The 19,291-nt window shown below is 42.1% G+C and overlaps 1 protein-coding gene across 3 annotated transcripts in view; it reads right to left on the bottom strand.

Annotated features, from left to right (window-relative positions):
• Positions 1–666: 666 nt before the first annotated feature.
• Positions 667–19,291, bottom strand: part of LOC106579582 (sodium channel protein type 4 subunit alpha B) — a 138,489-nt gene continuing 119,864 nt past the window's right edge. For all 3 annotated transcript variants that reach the window (XM_014159622.2, XM_014159621.2, XM_014159623.2), the window contains exons 20-25: positions 11,736–12,008; positions 10,434–10,487; positions 10,049–10,186; positions 9,845–9,949; positions 9,094–9,364; positions 667–3,866 (exon numbers count right to left, since the gene is read on the bottom strand). In XM_014159622.2, the coding sequence (XP_014015097.2) occupies positions 2,614–3,866; positions 9,094–9,364; positions 9,845–9,949; positions 10,049–10,186; positions 10,434–10,487; positions 11,736–12,008 (2,094 nt within the window). In that variant the 3' untranslated portion in view covers positions 667–2,613. The remainder of the gene's footprint in view (positions 3,867–9,093; positions 9,365–9,844; positions 9,950–10,048; positions 10,187–10,433; positions 10,488–11,735; positions 12,009–19,291) is intronic.

Below are 19,291 nucleotides of genomic sequence, written 5' to 3'. Positions count from 1 at the left end.
CAGTAACCTACGTCATAGAAGGTTTCAAAGAACAGATAAAGCAACACCTCACGGCACAACGCCTCTCCCCTATTTGACCTAGATAGTTTGTGTGTATGTATTGATATGTAGGCTACGTGTACCTTTAAAAAAAAGTTCTGTCCTTGAGCTGTTCTTGTCTATTAATGTTCTGTATTATTTCATGTTTCATGTTGTGTGTGGATCCTAGGAAGAGTAGCTGCTGCTTTTGCAACATCTAATGGGGACCTTAATAAAATACCAAAAATACCAAATACCACTTGAGTTCATGTTCTGAGCTACTGCAGCATGATGCTGCATTCCTTCTGCATGCCAAGTCCCAACGTCTTCTTCATGCTGCGGCATCATACTACAATCTATCGCATTCTTCTCAATGTAATGTCACTCTCATTTGGCAAATAAAGACTGCTTGCATAATACTGTACCACATGCCAGACCTGCATTCAAATAGTATCTGTTTTCTTTCAAATCCTTTGAACGTTTGATTGTGCCTGGATTGGGGGTGAGTTTACCCTTTTGGGACTATCTCATTAGTTCCATTACGCCAGAAAAGCTCAATCGCGCACAGTTAAAGTAATTGAAAGAAAATAATATTTTAACCTGGGTCTGCCACATAAATGACTCTGAAATGAAAAGAATAATCAGTGATATTGTAGGCTCTCTTTTATTTCACAGGAGGTCGTTATCTTATATACAGAGGCATGTGTTTGCAAAGTACAAAAAAATATTTAAACGGAAAGTACTAAAATGTATTTATAAATAATATTTACTGCAATGTGGGCTTTACTGAGGCACTGCATTGTGGTTGAGCAGTGAGAAATGTAAAGCCATTATCTACTGACTGCTGAGAAGATGCCTGTTGTAGGCTACTGCATTTATGACAGTGTATAAGAATGAAAAAAAAAACTTTCTGTTCATCTTGGATGTTTTTATGATGAAGCAGCTCTTGTTATGATGAAAACAGTACATTTATGACAGAGATGTGTCGAGTTTACTTTTCACCATGATGTTTTTGTGTAAAAATGTTTCCCCCCCCCAACAACAAATAGGACCGCACCCGAGTTTTAAACATTTTCCCCAATATTCCCGATACAAAGCATGCAATCAGAAATCTCTTTATAAAAGTCCCCGGTAGACATCGAAAAATAGCAGTGTGATCCCAGTCATTCACCTATGGCATCTAATGGGGCAACGATGTGGGTAGAGATCCATTTAGAAACAGGACAGGGGTACTGTATATACCAGGCACACACTGGATCTATTGCTACAGAAAACAGCCCTTCAACACACCTGCAACCATAACATGAAAATATACAGTATATCATATTAAAGTTGAGCGGTGTCTTTTTTATTATTATTCTAGTCGAATAGAAACTATATGTGCCGGTATCAGTCCTACAGTGGAGAGTAATCTATGGGTAACCAAGAGAAGCTGAATGGTCTGGAGAGATCAAGCAACAACAAAAAATCCTGTACAAACTTTTACACTTTTATCTGAAAAATAATTCACTTAAAAGTAGCAAATTACTGCTAAACACAGTTTCTGCAAAAAACTGTAGAGAAATTATAGCTGTTCAGCCTTGAGCGTGATTTGTCTATATGACGCATTCAAAACATGCAAAACAAATACTTAAAATAATAAATAAATAGGACGATTATCCACCCGTCTAATAGTGAATAGGATCTCTGATGCTCATAAAATATGCAGCCATTTGGGCAGTCCTAAAGAAGATATGGAGAAAAAAAACATCTGTCAATCTTAACCATGAGATGTAGGTTTGATTGTCACATACTGATCTTGGTTACTGAATTGCTTCTTAGCTTTGTGTAACTAAGACCAGATCGTTATGAATGAAAAATTAACTAATATGCAGTGACCGTCTGGATATTTCTACATGTAAACCCAAGAGCAAAAAACAGTTCAAATACAGCATTCTTTTAATGTGAAAAGTTATTACCTGCCCGTTTGTCTTGTTACAGTGTGGAAGTATTCCCTTTCACGGTAAGCGACTCCAATTCAGAAGAGGCCATGTTTTTTTTCTTACTCTAAAAATATCAAAAATAGTAATAATTGTACTGCTATGAAAGACTGGCAACATCAACAAAGTTATACTTTACTACGAAAAATTGTATCCCTTTGTTTTTTCTCCCACATCTCACAGTTATAAAACTGTTGATCATAAGGAATCACACCAATAATAGTAAGACCTTTAATGAACTCATACGGTCAGGCATACTTTGTAAATACTGATAAACTGTATTTATTTTAGTCTAATAAATGATTATTACATCAGTGATATAATTGTTGTGACCCTGCAGAGGTTATTCATGCATATTAACTGTGAAGCAAACTTGACATGAGCAGGGTCAATGGTCATCTAGGATTTACACACGCCCCTTTGTGTACTCCCACAAAGCATGTTCACCAAAAATAAACAAATAATTTGCCTTTTCTCTATGAAAACCCCTAGCAGTTTCTCTGCACAACCACATGTACTAAACCAGGGTAATTTGAGCTATTTTACATTCGGTAAACAACAACAACAACAACAACAAAAAAATGTAAAAGAGAAAAAAAGCATTTCCTAGTCGCTGTTACAGAAATGTCTCGCGGTCTCTGTCGGGGGCAGGGCAATGTTCACTTAGGTCATTGTTCCTGGACTGTTCGAGAATTAAAACTTGGAAAAGTTCGCTAGTCGCCCGTGTGACGCTGTCGTAAGACGGCGGAGAGGAGGTGGAGGACAGGGTCTCCATCAGCTCCATCTCAGGCCCCCCGTAGTTCTCCTTGATCATGGAGGCTATGAGGCCCTCTTTCTCCGGGGCGGTGGCCCTCCTGTCCATGGAGCTTTGCGTCAGATTGATCTGCATTGATCTGTACATGAAGGAGGCTTGCTTCATCTGCCTCCGCAACAGGTGCCGGCGGTAGCACCTCTGGATGACAGTGGCCGACATGTCCTCCTGTTTGCGCCTCAGCGTGGTGGTGATGGGCTCGTAGGAGATCTTGGATGGGTTGGCCATCATGAACTTCTCCTCCATTTGCTGCTTAAGAGCGTCCATCTCGCCCGACTCGCCCAACACACGCTTGGTGAAGGCAAACAGAATGTCCAGGCAGTGGATCTTGTCTCCACTGACCATGGGCAGGTCCATGGAGATCAGCTTGATCTTGTTAGGCTTGCCAATGCGCAGTGGCTCCGACAGTGTGTCGGCAAAGTCTGACAGCTTGGCGTACTCGATGAACTGCGTGGCCTCTGGGTCGAACTTCTCCCACACCTCATAGAACATCTCAAAGTCGTCCTCGCTCAGCGGCTCGGTGCTCTCCTCGGTGGCCACGCTGAAGTTCTCCAGGATGATGGCGATGTACATGTTGACCACGATGAGGAAGGAGATGATGATGTAGGTGACAAAGAAGGTGATGCCCACTGAGGGGTTGCCACAGTTGCCCCGGGCGTTGGTGCCTGTGTGGACGAGGTTGGGGTTGCACTCTTCCGGAGAGTTGTTGAGGATGGGGCTGAGCAGGCCGTCCCAGCCCGCTGACGTGGTGATCTGGAATAGGCAGATCATACTGTTGCCGAACGTCTCGAAGTTGAACATGTCGTCGATGCCCGCCTGCTTCTTGACATAGGCAAAGTTGGCCATGCCAAAGATGGCGTATATGAACATGACCAGAAAGAGCAGGAGGCCGATGTTGAACAGGGCAGGAAGGGACATCATTAAGGCAAAGAGTAAGGTCCTTATTCCTTTGGCTCCACGGATGAGTCGAAGTACTCGTCCGATCCTGGCCAATCGAATGACTCGGAACAGTGTCGGCGACACAAAGTACTTCTCTATGATGTCAGCGAGAACGATACCTGGAAGATAGGGGGAAAAACATGAGATCTCTGTACTTCTAATTAGACCATCATCAACAGTAAGGCTAGCTCTTTCCCACACTACGCACGCAATATCTTATGGAATTCGGTTGACTATTGGTAACCAGGAGTAAATTAGACTGAAGGACAGAGTCTCCCTGCTATCACTATTAAGCTTCCTTCTCCTTCATGTAAATTCTAGCTTCCCATTCACCAATGAGCTCATTGATTAAGGCTTCCACTATTACTGGGTCTGCCTGCCTTCAAATGACATTCAAGTTGCCTCCAATCCCTCTCACCTCCACGACCACTTTAGCATCTGTCCCTGATTCGTGACCCTCCTCTCCCATGGACCAGGAAGGTCGCACCTGAGTTATTGATTGTGGAGGGGGGTTGGGAGTCACCCTTTGGAGCCATACATTAAGCCCCCAGGCCCCCACCAACCACCAACCACAACCCTCTGATGCAGCACTTCAATCATGCCCAAATCACCCCCACTGACAACCCTGATTGCTGCAATTACCTTCACCTCAACAGAGGCATCCTTGCCCACGCATGTAATTTAGCATGGGGACGGCTACTTAGATTCAACCTATATGCATGCAGAACATACATGTGCCCCTGGTTCAGCAGATAATAGCCCCACTTACTATCAGTGACTTGATTGACATGATAGATAGCCTTGCCAAATGGATACAAAATCTTGGATGCCAGAGGTGATGGCCAAGGTATATTGCAAAACACAATTAAGGTTCTGAAATGTGTTCTTCAGGTATGACTTATTGTTTAGAACTAAACCGCAATCTTATCCAGAGCAACTTACAGTAGTGAGTGCATACATCTTTCCTACTGGTCCCATGTTGGAACAATCAAGGTTCCCTCTAAGCTGCACGCGTGTGCGGACAGTAGCCCTGAGACTACCGAGTAGCTCCCCCGGGACTGCCTCGCAAAAATATCAGCCCACCGAGAGAAGCACGAGATTGAATTTCACTCAGCTTTCTAGAGCAGTGTTCACCAACTGGTCGATTGCGAGAGCTGCTGTTTTTATGAGTGAGTTCATGTTTAAGTTCTTACTCAGCACTGTCAACACTTTGTATCCAACACTTTTATAAACCATAAAATGCACTTTCCTCCTATTTCCACTCAGAGCTACAACAAGCACTGCAGCAGTAATGAATTAGTAGGAAAGTGTATCTATAGGCTTGTGTTGTTGTTATTATTACCGTTTGGGTCTTTTTTAATATCGAGGAACATTTCACTTTCTCTGTTCATCGGAGTAATAACATTCATTTGTGCATGAGGCAGAAATAATGCGGTGCGACTCGAGTTTTGCCATCAGCTCGAAGACGGTGTCCCTTATTGGTCAGTGTCAGTGGAGGAAAGGGAAAGGAGGGATGTTGAGAGACGGACCCTCAGTCTGCTGCTCTCTCCCTCCACTGAGACTGACCATCAGCCCAGTAAAAGAAAAAGAAAATGATTTAAAGGTATGCTCACTTAGCTGTGATTTACAAGTAATACATCAATGGATCTATACTGGCGTGATTTTGAAATATAACTTTAAAAAATGGCCTGAACAACAATGCATTGGCAGGGCATTTCAAGCAAAGCCAATGTGCTGTGATAATGTATTGGGCCTATAGCTTACTGCACAAACATCATTGCTACAGTACTGTTTTTAATTGGTTAATGTTGCATAGGCTTACGTTTTTTAAGTCATGTTAATAAAAAATCCGAATGGTAGATCTTGGCATGCATTTTGACTCAAACAGATCTTGACTCACTTAACTTGGCAATTGTGATCGAATCAATGCAACAGTAGCCACGCTCAATGCAACATACCGAAACAAAACAAACTATGCAATAGATTTTGTTGTAGGCAGAAAGCATCGGAGTAGGATTTTATTGCATTGACATGTACTACTCAGCCTGTACTCTACCGAGACCGGTGCGGTATAAACAATCAGAGCTACAGTAGGCCTATATGCAAATAGACAATTGCCATACACGGATCTGTGCAATTTACTTTGAACTGGACTGTGTTCACAGCATGAGCGGTTGTGAGTAGATGCGCTTGTTTTGAGATAAAAGCGAGACCAGCATGTAGCCACTTGAGCACATTTTGTTCATATCCTTTGCTACTTAGTGAGTTATTAGCTCAGTTATAGATCATTTGTAGTCAGCAATAGGGGAGTGATTGCTTCCTACAAGAGCAGAAAACATGTACATTTCTCTTTGAAAAGATAGACAGGTAAAGAGTTATTTTTTGTGTTGTATTTTGAGACAGGCTTGAATAAGCTAAGTAGCCAATAGCCAGAGGGAAGCATCATTTGTCTGATTCTCTGTAATAATGGTATGGTAAAATGTATGCATTTTATTTTGTAAAGTGATTTATTGCATTAAACAACACAACAACATTTTCAGTCACCTCCTTGTCTGAAGGATGAGTGGATAAACAGGTTAATGTCAAGCCCTGCATGTTTTTTTCTCAAAGGTCTCATGGAATGTAGGCCCACATTGAACACCACACATTGGCTGCTACAGTAGACAGACTAGCTATTTCCATGTTAAAAGGTTATGTGATGCTTTTTCTCCATTGTTTTTTTTATGGTAAGCCACTCTGGTAGGCCTCCATTATGATCAAATAGCCACAGTAGTCTACATGGCCACTGTTAAAACTGTAACTTAAAGCGGGTACAGCCTCAGTGTTCACAGTAAACGCACGCTGGAAGTTGCACAGAATTTTCACAATGTTCAAGTTTGCACTCACCAGGCCTAAAATTTGCTCAGTGATAAAAAAAATGAGAGGGAACATTGCCCATAACCCTAGCGTTGCAAGCGCCAGGCACTACCAACTGTGCTACATGGGAAATCTGTCAATATAATATTTCTTGTTAAATTTGAAGGTCCCAAGCTAAATGTCATTATCTGTGTATGGGCCAGCTAGTGACTTGGAATGCCTTGCTTATAGGTAAACAACAAAGGTCATGAGATCAACTGTATCACCCAAGGATGTTGAGCTGCCACAGCGGCATTAGACGAGAACTGCAGTGCCTTCGGAAAGTATTCAGACCCCTTGACTTTTTCCACATTTTGTTACGTAACAGCCTTCTTCTAAAATCGATTAAAAATTACAAAAAATCCTCATCAATCTACACACAATACCCCATAATGACGAAGCAAAAACAGGTTTTTAGACATTTTAGCTAACAAAATTAAATATAAAAACAAAAATATCTTATTTACATCAGTATTCAGACCCTTTGCTATGAGAATCGAAATTGAGCTCAGGTTCATCCTGTTTCCACTGATCATCCTTGAGATGTTTCTACAACTTCATTGGAGTCCACCTGTGATAAATTCAATTGACTGGACATGATTTAGAAAGGCACATACCTGTCTATATAAGGTCTCACAGTTGACAGTGCACGTCAGAGCAAAAACCAAGCCATAAGGTCGAAGGAATATTTCGTAGAGCTCAGAGACAGGATTGTGTCGAGGCACAGATCTGGGAAAGGGTACCAAAACATTTCTGCAACATTGAAGGTCCCCAAGAACACAGTGGCCTGCATCATTCTTAAATGGAAGAAGTTTGGAACCACCAAGACCCTTCCTAGAGCTGGCTGCCCGGCCAAACTGAGCAATCAGGGGAGAAGGGCCTTGGTCAGGCAGGTGACCGAGTACCCGATGGTCACTCTGACAGAGCTCTAGAGTTCTGTGGAGATGGAAAAACCTTCCAGAAGGACGACCATCTCTGTATCACTCCACCAATCATGCCTTTATGGTAGAGTGGCCAGGCGGAAGCCACTCCTCAGTAAAAGGAGCATGTCAGCCCACTTGGAATTTGCAAAAAAGGCACCTAAAAGACTCTCAAGCCATGAGAAACAAGATTCTCTGGTCAAATGAAACTAAGATTGAACTCTTTAGCCTGAATGCCAAGCATCACATCTGTAGGAAACCTGGCACCATCCCTACCGTGAGGCATGGTGGTGGCAGCATCATGCTGTGTGGATGTTTTTCAGCGGCAGGGACTGGGAGACTAGTCAGGAGGGAGGCAAAGATGTACGGAGCAAAGTACAGGGAGATCCTTGATGAAAACCTGCTCCCGAGTGCTCAGGACCTCAGACTGGGGTGACGGTTCACCTTCCAACAGGAAAACGACACTAAGCATAAAGCCAAGACAAAGCAGGAGTGGGTTCGGGACAAGTCTCTGAATGTCCTTGAGTAGCCCAGCCAGAGTGCGGATTTGAACCCGATCGAACATCTCTGGAGAGACCTGAAAATAGCTGTGCTATCCTCTCAACCTGACGGAGCTTGAGTATCTCCAGAGAAGAATGGTAGAAACTCTCCAAATACAGGTGTGCCAAGCTTGTAGCATCATACCCAAGAAGACTCGAGGCTGTAATCGCTGCCAAAGGTGCTTCAACAAAGTACTAAGTAAAGGATCTAAATACTTATTTAAATGTGATATTTAAGTTTTTTAAACATTTCTAAAACCTGTTTTTGCTTTGTCATTATGGGGTATTGTGTGTAGATTGATGAGGAAAGAAAACTATTTAATCAACTTTAGAATAAGGCTGTAACATAACAAAATGTGGAAAAAGTGAAGGGTTCTGAATACTTTCCAAATGCACCGTACATACCGATAGCCATACATCAGCTACATATAGCAACCATATTTCAGTGTACAGTAACTGCCAGTTGACAGACCCATGCAATTACATCGCAATGAGCATCATTGAAAACCCCTGATTATTTATTAAATTTTTTGGTACTTTTACCTCTTTTTCTCCCCAATTGGTAGTTACAGTCATGTCCCATTGCTGCAACTCCCGTACGGACTCGGGAGAGGCGGCTGTCGAGAGCCATGTGTCCTCCAAAACACGTTACCCTGCCAAGCCGCACTGCTTCTTGACACACTGCTCGCTTAACCAGGAAGCCAGCCACACCAAAGTGTCGGCGGAAACACTGTACAGCTGGCGACCCAAGTCAGCTGGCATACGCCCGGCTCGCCATAAGGACTCGCTAGAGCGCGATGGCGAGCCGGGCGGCCTAACCCGGGCGACGCCAATTGTGCACCGCCTCATGGATCTCACAGCCGGCTGCGACACATCCTGGGATCAAACCCGGGTCTGTAGTGACGCCTCTAGCATTGCGATGCAGTGCCTTAGACCGCTGCGCCACTTGGGAGGCAGACCCCTGATTAATTAAGCCCAAGCAACAAACTCACCAACGATGGAGAGGATGACCACTACAAAGTCGAAGATGTTCCAGCCAATGGTGAAGAAGTAGCAGCGTAGCGCCACGATCTTGATGAGGCACTCACAGGAGAAGATGATGATGAAGGCCAGGTTGATTTTGTTGAGGATGTATTCCATGCGGGCCGGCTGCTCGTCCGTCTCCACCATCATGGTAATCATGTTGAGCAGGATGAGGACCATGATGATGATGTCGAATGCCTGTTTGCCCACTAGGTCGAAGAAGAAGCCCTGCACTTGGTTCTGGGAGAAGAGAGGTAGTGAGTAATAGGTGTTATTTTGAAACGCAAGAGGCTTATGCACTAAGGTGAAGAAAATTGAAATAATAGGAAACTTTTTTAATGTTTGAACTTTTGTTATATATATATTTTTTTAATATCCTGCCCAATACTTCGAAAAAAGATAAATAAAAAAATAAATAAAACATTTCACTTTTTTTTTATTTCACCTTTATTTAACCAGGTAGGCTAGTTGAGAACAAGTTCTCATTTACAACTAATTTACAACTATCCCTATAAGATACAGAAATACCAGTCATTGGAACACAAGAGGCTTATGCACTATAGGGCAAAGAAAATAAAAGGAATAGTTCCCTTATTTAGGGGTTTTAACTTATTTTCTACTTATCTGGCATGTTATCAAAAATAAGCTAAAAGTTCCAAAAAAGTGAACTATCCCTTTAATTAGATTAAAGAAAATAGGGTTCAATTAGCTCCAGCTCACCAATGGCCTTGGAATTGGTTTCTGAGGCTTTTTAGACCCTAGCTTCTTCATGGCATTGTAGTACTTTTTCTGTTCCTCTGTCATGAAGATGTCTTGCCCACCTAAGTAAAGAGACATCCCTTTTCTGTTATTTTCACTGTGAAAATAACCCATTTTTTTTAAAAGTTCATGGCATTTGTTGGCCATGATAGTTTTGATACTTATCTTTCGTTTCTGCTGGTTGAAGTTGTCGATGATGACGCCAATGAAGAGGTTAAGGGTGAAGAAGGAGCCAAAGATGATGAAAATGACGAAGTATAGGTACATGTACATGTTGACCTCTCTGATAGGCTGTTCGTCCACCTAGTGCAGCCAAAGAAAAACCATGTTAGTACAATACACTGTTCAGCTACATTTTATCAGTTGAAAACTGTGTTATTCTGGTAAATGTTATGGTGGTATTACATCAAGCATGGTTATGACAACAAAAAATATTTTCAAATTTCAATTTCAAGTAATGTTTATGACAGTCTTATATAGGCCTTATGATGGAACATTCAAATGTTAAATCATGTTATACAAAACAAGTACATTGACGTTTAATACTTACAGCACGAGAATCCACTGCTGCATACATGATCTCCATCCAGCCTTTGAATGTAGCCTTGTAACAAAGGACATGAACTTCAATGAACATGTGCCACTATCAACGTCAATGAGCATGTGCCACTATCAACTTCAATTAGCATGTGCCACTATCAACGTCAATGAGCATGTGCCACTATCAACTTCAATGAGCATGTGCCACTATCAACTTCAATGAGCATGTGCCACTATCAACTTCAATGAGCATGTGCCACTATCAACTTCAATGAGCATGTGCCACTATCAACTTCAATGAGCATGCGCCACTATCAACTTCAATGAGCATGCGCCACTATCAACTTCAATGAGCATGCGCCACTATCAACTTCAATGAGCATGCGCCACTATCATCACTATATAAACGCATACATAGGAGCATTATTTTAAAATGAAAACGATATATGCTTGTTTTCCTATATGACAGAGTGCGGGTATCTATCCTTCCTATCATATGGTTTTGTCATCAACCATTAAACAGAAGAACCACCCTCAAAAAACAAAAACATACAGTCTCTACTAAAGAAATACTGGCCATGTGCCATGTTAGAGCTGAGATGTTATGAATGGCAGTGGAAAGGATTTATATGTGCTTCCTCCTGACCGCATGGAGTGTCTTTCTAGACGGAGGAAGAAGGAGAGTGAGCGGTGTGCCCTACTTCATCACACGTGAGTTCTTATCAGCGAGAAATCACGGCGGTGGGTCTTTGCACCTTGGTTACGGGTTATTATTGGCTTTTGTGAATGACTGAGGGCCAGACTGTTTCCAGATGCAACGTGGGAAGTTAGAATGAAGGGAAATCACAAGAAGGTGATGGAAAGGAGCTAAGTGAATTGTTGCTAGGCACCCACACCAACTAAGTTAAAGCGAAGAATGAAGTGCATGCACTTGCTTAGCACAACATTCTCTGTAATAGCCTCCATCGCTGCTAAAAGCACAACATTCTCTGTAATGGCTTCCATCGCTGCTAAAAGCACAACATTCTCTGTAATGGCCTCCATCGCTGCTAAAAGCACAACATTCTCTGTAATGGCTTCCATCGCTGCTAAAAGCACAACATTCTCTGTAATGGCCTCCATCGCTGCTAAAAGCACAACATTCTCTGTAATGGCTTCCATCGCTGCTGAAAAATAAAAGCTTGCAACTTGTTGATCGATTCAGGGATCTCTGGACAGGCACGATGGGCAGCGTAAAAAAGTATGAAGGAGGAAAGAACATCTCAAACTGTGAGAAAAACTAAAAGGAAATGGAAAAAAAAGTCCAACTCACAACTTGTAAGAGGGCAAGGTAACCGGCACCCACGTTGTCGAAGTTGACCTTGACTTTGGTCCAGTAGAACTGGGTGTCGTTCATGGCCAGGCAGTCGGTCTTGTTGTTGACCATGGACACATTGTGGATGTAGCCCGTCCGGTTGACGCAGCGTCCGTACTTGCCGGCGAACAGATTGACCCCCATGATGCTGAAGATGAGCCAGAAGATCAGGCACACCAGCAGTACGTTCATGATGGACGGGATGGCGCCGATCAGGGCGTTTACCACAACCTGTCGCCATGGAAACACACACGTCAAGCGTCCATCTGCCCCTTTCTGCTTTCACATGACACACTCCATACATGATGCCAGTAACTTAATCAGATAAACTCATACCAGTGTGCACATGCTTGTGGTTCACTTACTCTAAGTGCTTGCCCAACCCACACCCTCCAAAAACACAAAGTACCGTAAATTCCGGACTATAAGCCGCAACTTTTTTCCCAGGCTTTGAACCCCGCGGCTTAAACAATGACCCGGATAATATATGGATTTTTCCCGCTTTCAATTTTTTTTTCTCCAAAAAACACATTCTGTGACGTGCTCAGTTTTTTGGCGGCATGAAGCTTTCATTAGACCAATGAAATTGCCGAACGGGTTAAGGTCAAACAACTTTTTGTTTACTGTTTAGATTAAATCGAGCGCTCTCAAACTTCCCATCATTCTGATTACGGTAGTCATTTTGTCACCCTCATCATGGCAAAGACACGGAGAAATGCATATGATGCAGCTTTCAAGTTGAAGGCGATTGATCTGGCTGTTGGAAAAGGAAATGGAGCTGCTGCACGGGAGCTTGGTCTTAATGAGTCGATGATAAGACGTTGGAAACAGCAGCGTGAGGAATTGACTCAGTGCAAAAAGACAACTAAAGCTTACTGCTAATTTTTAATTTTTTGTTACAAGCCGTGTTTCGTTAAAACCTATTTATTTTTGTTACAAGCCGTGTTTCGTTAAAGCCTATTTATTTTTGTTACAAGCCGTGTTTCGTTAAAGCCTGTGTAAAGTTCATTTGTTTCAATGTACCGGTAGGCACCTGCGGCTTATAGACATGTGCGTCTTATTTATGTTCAAAATAATATTGTTCTTTTTAATTCAGTGGGTATATTCAGGTGCGCTTAATAGTCCGGAAATTACGGTATATATATCAAACTATTCAAACACACTTTGTAGAATAATCCCACCACCCTTAAAAATACCACATTTCCAAAATTCATGCAAACTAGTGAAACTGGCAAATGAGATTAAGAATATTTGTTTGTCTCATATTCAATCACGAGCAGCAGCAACTTTTTAAACTACCCTGGTAAGATATTTCCTGGTTGAGATGAACCTTAAAGTCCTAGACTAGAGGAACAAGAGGGTAGTGTGCAGAGCTAGGAGATCCTGAGTGTCACTGCTCTAATAGAACGAGTGGATATTGGGGTTTAGCCCTGCACAACCCTTAAGGTGTCAAAAAGAAATCTGCTGCTCACTCACTCACTCCTCCGTACACTGCCGGGCTGCACTTCCACTTCGCGTTTCCCACTGAGGAGCAGACCCAAACGTTTTCAAGCAGTGTGACGCCTAATCCCATTTGCCAGATTTACAGTGGAGGAGAGCAGCGAGCTCGGCGGACATCAGCCCCCCATTTCCGACAGCATGCAAATTTCATGGGCAGGAATTCAAATTCATTCCAGTGGATGTCAGGGGAAATTATATACATATTAAAGGGCTACAAGCTAGGCTGACAGCTGTTGACTTAAACTAACACTGTGCAACAGGAGGGAACAATAGCCCAAAATCTTAACTTCAGTGTGCATGAACTGTTCGAGGGGGTTTAAGGATGTGTTTGAGGGAATGAATAATGATTATGGAAATGTTACAGGCTAAACATTAATCGGAATATCTGAACACAGAAATGCATGTAAGAGAACGTGATAAGAAAAGCAACCGCTTAAACAAACAAAGGAATAGCAAGGAGATTTATATTAATACTGCCAGAAGTGAGAAACAACTTGTAAAGTAATATCACAGACAAGTAAAGATGTGAGAAAGGATAGAAAGATTGGAATGAGATAATGGAAATGCTATATACTAAGTGTATGGAGTACGTACAGTTGAGGTCTGAAGTTTACATACACCTTAGCCAAATACATTTAAACTCAGTTTTTAACAATTCCTGACATTTAATCCTAGTAAAAATTCCCTGTCTTAGGTCAGTTAGTATCACCACTTCATTTTAAGAATGTGAAATGCCAGAATAATAGTAGAGAAAACAAATTATTTCAGCTTTCATTTTTTTCATCACATTGCCAGTGGGTCAGAAGTTTACATACACTCAATTAGTATTTGGTAGCATTGCCTTTAAATTGGTTAACTTGGGTCAAAGATATCGGGTAGTCTTCCACAAGCTTCCCACAATAAGTTGGGTGAATTTTGGCCCATTCCTCCTGACAGAGCTGGTGTAACTGAGTCAGGTTTGTAGGCCTCCTTGCTCGCACACGCTTTTCAGTTCTGCCCACAAATATCTATGGGATTGAGGTCAGGGCTTTGTGATGGCCACTCCAATACCTTGTTGTCCTTAAGCCATTTTGCCACAACTATGGAAGTATGCTTGGGATCATTGTCCATTTGGAAGACCTATTTGCGACCAAGCTTTAACTACCTGACTGATGTGTTGAGATGTTGCTTCAATATATCCACATAATTCTCCTTCCTCATGATGCTATCTATTTTGTGAAGTGCACCAGTCCCTCCTGCAGCAAAGCACCCCCACAACATGATACTGCCACCCCTGTGCTTCACGGTTGGGATGGTGCCAGGTTTGCAAGCCTCCCTCTTTTTCCTCCAAACATAACGATAGTCATTATGACCAAACATTTTTGTTTCATCAGACCAGAGGACATTTCTCCAAAAAGTACGATCTTTGTCCCCATGTGCAGTTTCAAACTGTAGTCTGGCTTTTTCTATGGCGGTTTTGGAGCAGTGGCTTCTTCCTTGTTGAGTGGCCTGTCAGGTTATGTTGATATAGGACTCGTTTTACTGGGGATATAGATACTTTTCTACCTGTTTCCTCCAGCATCTTCACAGGTCCTTTGCTGTTCTGGGATTGATTTGCACTTTTCGCACCAAAGTACATTCATCTCTAGGAGACAGAACACGTCTCCTTCCTGAGTGGTATGACGGCTGTGTCGTCCCATGGTGTTTATACTTGCATACTATTGTTTGTGCAGATGAACATGGTACCTTCAGGCGTTTGAAAATTGCTCCCAAGGATGAACCAGACTCGGGGAGGTCTACAATTTGTTTTCTGAGGTCTTGGCTGATTTCTTTTGATTTTCCCATGATGTCAAGCAAAGAGGCACTGAGTTTGAAGGTAGGCCTTGAAACACATCCACAGGTACACCTCCAATTGACTCAAATGATGTCAATTATCCTATCAGAAGCTTCTAAAGCCATGACATCATTTTCTGGAATTTTCCAAGCTGTTTAATGGCACAGTCAACATAGTGTATGTAAACTTCCGACCCATTGGAATTGTAATACAGTGAATTATAAGTGAAATAATCTGTCTGTAAACAATTGTTGGAAAAATGACTTGTGTCATGCACAAAGTAGATGTTCTAACCGACTTGCCAAAACTACAATTTGTTAAAAATAAATTTGTGGAGTGGTTGAAAAATTGATTTTAATGACTCCAACCTAAGTGTACGTAAACTTCCGACTTCAACTGTAGATGGAGTATGTGCATGCATGACACTGCTATATTTATCAGCTTTTCTGGTAACACTTTACAATTATTTGTCCATATTCCTGTGTAATAATGCTGTAACAACATTGATTTAGTGAGAACTGGGCTTTGTTAATGGAAACCCCTTGATAATGACTGGCAATAATGACTGTATAAAATAAATAATTCAAACACATATTGTATGCTCCAAAAAAATTGGTAAATTAGTAATAATTTTTTTTCTTCTCGGAAAAAGTAGGGGTCAAAATGATTGACACCCCTAAAGATTCTTAATAAAAACATAGTCAAAAGTTTAGTATTTGGTCCCATAATCCTAGCACTTAATGACTACATAAAGCTTGTGACATGTTGGATGCATTTGCAGTTCATTTTGGTTGTGTTTCAGATTGTTTTGTGCCCAAGACAGCTAGCCTCCTCTGTTATTGGTAATGGTGAGAGGTTAGAATGTCTTGAGAGGTTAGCACATCTTTGACCCTCTGTAACTTTCACACTCATCATTATTCATGATTATCCTTAATCGTGGTAGCATCGTCATTAATGTAGAAGTGTATATAAACATATTTTATTCTTATCTATATAAAACTCCAAAATGACACAAAACAACAGCCCTTGTCACCTAAAACCCTCACAAACTTTTACAGATGCATTATTGAGAGCATCCTGTCGGGCTGCATCACCGCCAGTTACGGAAACTGCACCGCCCACAACCACAAGGCTCTCCAGAGGGTGGTGCGGTCTGCACAACGCATACCCGGGGGCAAACTACCTGCCCTCCAGGAGACCTACAGCACCCGATGTCACAGGAAGGCCAAAAAGATCAACAACCACCCGAGCCACTGCCTGTTCACCCGGCTGCCATCCAGTAGGCGAGATCAGTAGAGGTGCATCAAAGCTGGGACCGAGAGACTGAAAAACAGCTTCTATCTCAAGGCCATCAGACTGTTAAACAGCCATCACTAACACAGAGAGGCTGCTGCCTACATACAGACTTGAAATCATTGGACACTTTAATAAATGGATCACTAGTCACTTTAATAATGCCACTTTAATTATGTCTACATATCTTGCATTACTCATCTCATATGTATATACCAGTGGAGGCTCCTCAGAGGACAAAGGGGAGGACCATCCTCTTCAGTGAATTTCATACAAATGGTTAAACATTGAGTTATCCTTTTTAGATAAAACTATACTAAATATATTCACGTCACCAAATAATTGATTAAAACACACTGTTTTGCAATGAACATCTACAGTAGCCTCAACAGCACTCTGTAGGGTAGCACCATGGTTTAGCCGGAGGACAGCTAGCTTCCGTCCTCCTCTTCTTACATTGACTTCAAAACAAAACCTAGGAGGTTCTTGGTTCTCACCCCCTTCCATAGGCTTACACAGTAATTATGACAACTTCCTGAGCTCTTGCAGCATGAACTGACATGTCGTCCACCCAATCAGAATATCAGAGAATTAATCTAGTACTGAAAGCATAAGCTACAGCTAGCTAGCACTGCAGTGCATAGCTAGAAGAAGCAAGAGAGAGAGAGATTGTCATTTATTTTTTTCACTTTCAGTTTCATTTACTTAGCTAGCAAATGCAGCTGGCTAGTTTAGTTACTCAAACACCTGGCTCAAAGAAAGGGGCGCTATTTTATCTAGCTGGCAATGACTATCCAACACAACACTGGAACTCTTCCAAGTTAAGGTAAACTCTTGGTTTTATTAATTTATTGCCACCGGGGCCCGACGGTGTAACTGCTAACTGACTAACGGTGACTAACCTCATTCCGTACAAATTTGCGCAACCGCGACATTCAAATGAGGCTGCAATGAAAACTAATGGGCCTGTAGTGACTGGGTTGACATCAAAATCTTGGGTGTGAACTACGTTTCTATTCAAGCATTGATTGACATGGTAATGGCTCAATAGTATTGGAGAAAAGTTGAAAGAAACTGACCCCTCTGACGCTGTACGTTAAATTGTGACGTGTCATGACGTAACGTACAGCACGCATAAAGCAACTAACTATGTGTCTTACAGCCTCTCTCCACCAGGTGTAGCACTTCTCTCACCGTTGAAAAACAAGAAAGGGACAGGGACAGGGGGATACCTAGTCATTTTTTGCATCATCACTGCAAGCCATCGTGACTCTTAAAAGCCGCTGTTCACTTCTGAAGATAACTTTAGCGCCGCCTTAAAAACTTGTTTCAAATTTGACACAACTCTTCAAATAGGTATGTAATGACATATTTACATTTTAGAGGTTTTAAGGTGATAAGTTGGACAGATCGAGTGAAAAACGCAGTTTCCCCACACAACATATCTCTCCTTTTTTCTATCACACAATAGGTTTCACTTCCCCACCCACCATTTTTAAAAAGACCTGACGGAGCTCATTGCCTTCTTGAATCATGCAGAGATGGGCATCATGAAGGTATCGTCATTGATTTTTTTTGGAAAGGAGAGAAATTGTGCTTTACAATGGTATTGATATTACGGTATTACGTTTTTTTGGGCGCTAAAATAAGGTCAATTGTATGGACCAGCACGATGTACAAAAGTGAGTTAGTTAACGTTATACATTGTAATGTTACTGCATGATTGTAGCAGGTTTACTAATGCATTAGTTCTATTAGCTATGTTGACTAGGACGATACTTTAGCTAATATGGGGACAACGATGTAGGCTGTGTGTACCGGTTATGACATGGTATGGAAAGTTTTTTTGGGCTGGTCAAATACAGCTTATGTGTTGTGCATTGAAGTCCACAAGTGAAGAGAAGAGAAGGAATATAAAGTGGCTGTTATGAGAGTGAACTCTGTTTATCCGTGATCAGGGGTGTATTCATTCCGACGATTCTGTTGAAAAAAAGGTTTTTTAAACGTATGCAAATGGAACAAATCAGGGATCAACATACCTGAATTTGTCCAATAGAAACTCTTGTTTGAAACTGTTGGACTAATGATTACACCCTAGATCAGCTAGATGCAGTCAAGAGTGTGCAAGGCGGTATTGAATGTCACTGTGTGTCACCTCAAATTTGTTTCTCGATCTGTGTGTACCTATGTTGTAAACTTTCATTCATAGGCTAGGTTGTAGCAACCTCATGATGGGTATAGGTACAATTTGAGTATCATGTAGTAGCTTAAACCTATTGCTGTTACATTGAACTGGGTGAATGGAATATGAATGAGAGTCATCCAATATGCTGTAATAGAGATAAGGCCATGCACATGAAAAAAAATGGTCCTCCCTCATCATAAACGGCACTGACCGCCACTGGTATATAATGTATTTTATACCATCTATTGCATCTTGCCTATGCCGCTCTGTCATTGCCCATCCATATATCTATATGTATATATTCTTATTATAAACGCGAATCCGACCATCACCCCTGGTGAGACAAAACCGCGACTTGTCAGAGAAGACCACTTTTTGCCGGTCCTGTCTGGTCCAGCGACGGTGGGTTTGTGCCCATAGGCAACGTTGTTGCCGGTGATGTCTGGTGAGGACCTGCCTTACAACAGGCCTACAAGTCCTCAGTCCAGCCTCTCTCAGCCTATTGCGGACAGTGTGAGCACTGATGGAGGGATTGTGCGTTCCTGGTAACTCAGGCAGTTGTTGCCATGCTGTACCTGTCTCGCAAGTGTGATGTTCGGATGTACCGATCCTGTGCAGGTGTTGTGACACGTGGTCTGCCACTGCGACGATGATCAGCTGTCCGTTCTGTTTCCCTGTAGTGCTGTCTTAGGCGTCTCACAGTACAGACATTGCAATTTATTG

Source organism: Salmo salar, chromosome ssa19 (assembly GCF_905237065.1).
Source record: "Salmo salar chromosome ssa19, Ssal_v3.1, whole genome shotgun sequence".
NCBI classification, from domain to species: domain Eukaryota; kingdom Metazoa; phylum Chordata; class Actinopteri; order Salmoniformes; family Salmonidae; genus Salmo; species Salmo salar.
The sequence above is the reverse complement of the archived record's forward strand: the minus strand, read 5'-3'. Positions and strand labels throughout refer to the sequence as shown.